The sequence below is a fragment of the Limulus polyphemus genome, unplaced genomic scaffold (assembly GCF_000517525.1).
Source record: "Limulus polyphemus unplaced genomic scaffold, Limulus_polyphemus-2.1.2 Scaffold5738, whole genome shotgun sequence".
Classification (NCBI taxonomy): Eukaryota; Metazoa; Arthropoda; class Merostomata; order Xiphosura; family Limulidae; genus Limulus; species Limulus polyphemus.
This window is the reverse complement of record NW_013671348.1, coordinates 45735-48221: the sequence shown is the minus strand read 5'-3', so window position 1 is coordinate 48221 and position 2487 is coordinate 45735. Positions and strand designations below refer to the sequence as shown.

General features: G+C 31.4%; 1 protein-coding gene across 1 annotated transcript in view; it reads right to left on the bottom strand.

The window, feature by feature from the left end:
- Window positions 1-1151: 1151 nt before the first annotated feature.
- The window catches only part of LOC106472924 (septin-7-like), a 43248-nt gene continuing 41912 nt past the window's right edge, over window positions 1152-2487 (bottom strand). Inside the window, exon 11 of the mRNA XM_022401461.1 lies at window positions 1152-1233. Within this exon, the coding sequence (XP_022257169.1) occupies window positions 1152-1233 (82 nt within the window). The remainder of the gene's footprint in view (window positions 1234-2487) is intronic.

The following is a 2487-nucleotide window of genomic DNA, read 5'->3' as shown; positions in this document are numbered from 1 at the left end:
GAAAACATAATACACAACATCTGAAACCACCATAAACAGGTAATGTCCAAATGGATAATATTAACAGGGGGGCAAGCAGAAGGTCCCAGATTTGATCGACCATTCCATCTCAGGACAAGACACTTGAAGACAACAGCAGATTATCAGTTAACAGAATTAGTTAACTAACAACGAATGACAGTGATTCTATCTACACACTGAACTGGACATCAGACATTTCTCCACCCTTGATTTCATCTAATACTATATACAGAATTAGTTAACTAACAACGTATGACAGTGAATCTATCTACACACTGAACTCACATCAGACATTTCTCCACCCTTGATTTCATCTATTACTATATACATTTCTTTAAACCTGGATTACAATTAAAACTGTTATAATGTTACAAAATTAACAGCCATCTATTTACCTGAAGAGTTATACTAACATTTTGTAATTATTTTGTAAGATAGGTGTGTGTGTGATACCAGTATATTCAAATCTATCATTTATGAAGCTAACTATAAAGACAAACGAAGGGCATTATTATGTTAAATATTTGCTGATTAGATTCATTTAACTTACCAATACATGTAAACATTAAAATACTTGTTCATACATTTGAAAATGTTACAAGATAGATTAAAATTATCTATCTGGATAATTATTCTGTCACTCAGATACACATGATACTAATATTTGCAAATATCTAAAATCATCTCAAACAAGGAGAAAGTATCAATGTAAACTGTTTTATTGAAACTGACATATAGCTTCTACCATATTTCCATTTAGTAACATTAGAGTCTGTAGAAGGAAGACAGAAAGTAAAGCCACATAAAAAACAAACAACATGCAAAGTAATGTTTAAATATACAGCAACAATGGAATATTGGTTCAGTACAGAGTCTTTAATTACTTAAAGCAATACAGTACAGAGAAGTAACTGTAGGTGGAGAAGTTACCAGATGCCAAGACCACACCTCTCACACTTTTAGTCCCGATAAGGACTGGGCAGCCAGGAACAAATAGTTGAACTTTTAGAACTTGTCAAAAAAACATAAACAAGTTGATTCTATTATTAAAGAAATATGAACAACAGTAAATAGAAATAATGAATTACTAATTTATATAAACTAATAAGGTCATGTTATCAAGGGAGTTTCTACTGGGATGGTGGTGGTGGTGGTGGTGTGGGAGTAGAATCCCCCAACAGAGAGTCTCTCCCATCCAAGATAAGATTTAATCTTTAAAGATTTAAGTTCTTCGTACATTGTAACACAAACTAACATAAAAATGTTTTTTTTTTCTGTTTTGTTTGGATGGGGTAGTAATACTTGAACCATTTAGATGGGACCTGTGGATGTGTGTGGGTTAGTGGTAGTTTGAAACAGCATCAGACCACTGAAAAACTGTGCAAAGACAAACTAAAATAATTTTGATAGTCCTGATACACCCATTCTTCCACCAACTAATTGTTTGTCTCCCTTCTCAAGAAGACAGACTAATGTTCTGTTGAAACATGTAGTATGTTCTCTGAATAAAATATTTTTTTATTTTTACTTATAAGTCATTGTTTGTCAATTTACTGTTGTATTAGCATAATGTGCTTCCATACACAAGTATTAATACTTATCAATAGCACTACTTCACAAGTGGTTTGTATTAATAATCTTAGTGACACAAGTTAATAGTTTTCAATGACTTAATTTCACAAATAGTCAACATTAATAAGTAATATATATACTGGCACATCATCATCAAACTGTATGGCTAATGGAAATGATAACTGAATTATAATAGGTTATAGACACCAATATATAAATATCCATATCAAGACAGTTGTCTAAAATCATCAAATAATACATAGTTTGTTGTCAAGTAAACAAATTAAGTATGGCAAGTAGTGTCAATATCTATAAACTCTTACTTATTTCAACATAGGAAGTGTTGGAAAGTAGTGTAAATATCTATAAACTCTTACTTATTTCAACATAGGAAGTGTTGACAAGTAGTGTCAATATCTATAAACTCTTACTTATTTCAACACAGGAAGTGTTGGCAAGTAGTGTCAATATCTATAAATTCTTACTTATTTCAACACAGGAAGTTTTGGCAAGTAGTGTCAATATCTATAAATTCTTACTTATTTCAACACAGGAAGTGTTGGCAAGTAGTGTCAATATCTATAAACTCTTACTTATTTCAACACAGGAAGTGTTGGCAAGTAGTGTCAATATCTATAAACTCTTACTTATTTCAACACAGGAAGTGTTGGGAAGTAGTGTCAATATCTATAAACTACTTACTTATTTCTAACATAGGAAGTAGTTGGCAAGTAGTGTCAATATCTATAAACTCTTACTTATTTCAACACAGGAAGTAGTTGGCAAGTAGTATCAATATCTATAAACTCTTACTTATTTCAACATAGGAAGTGTTGGCAAGTAGTGTCAATGTCTATAAATTCTTACTTATTTCAACACAGGAAGTGTTGGCAA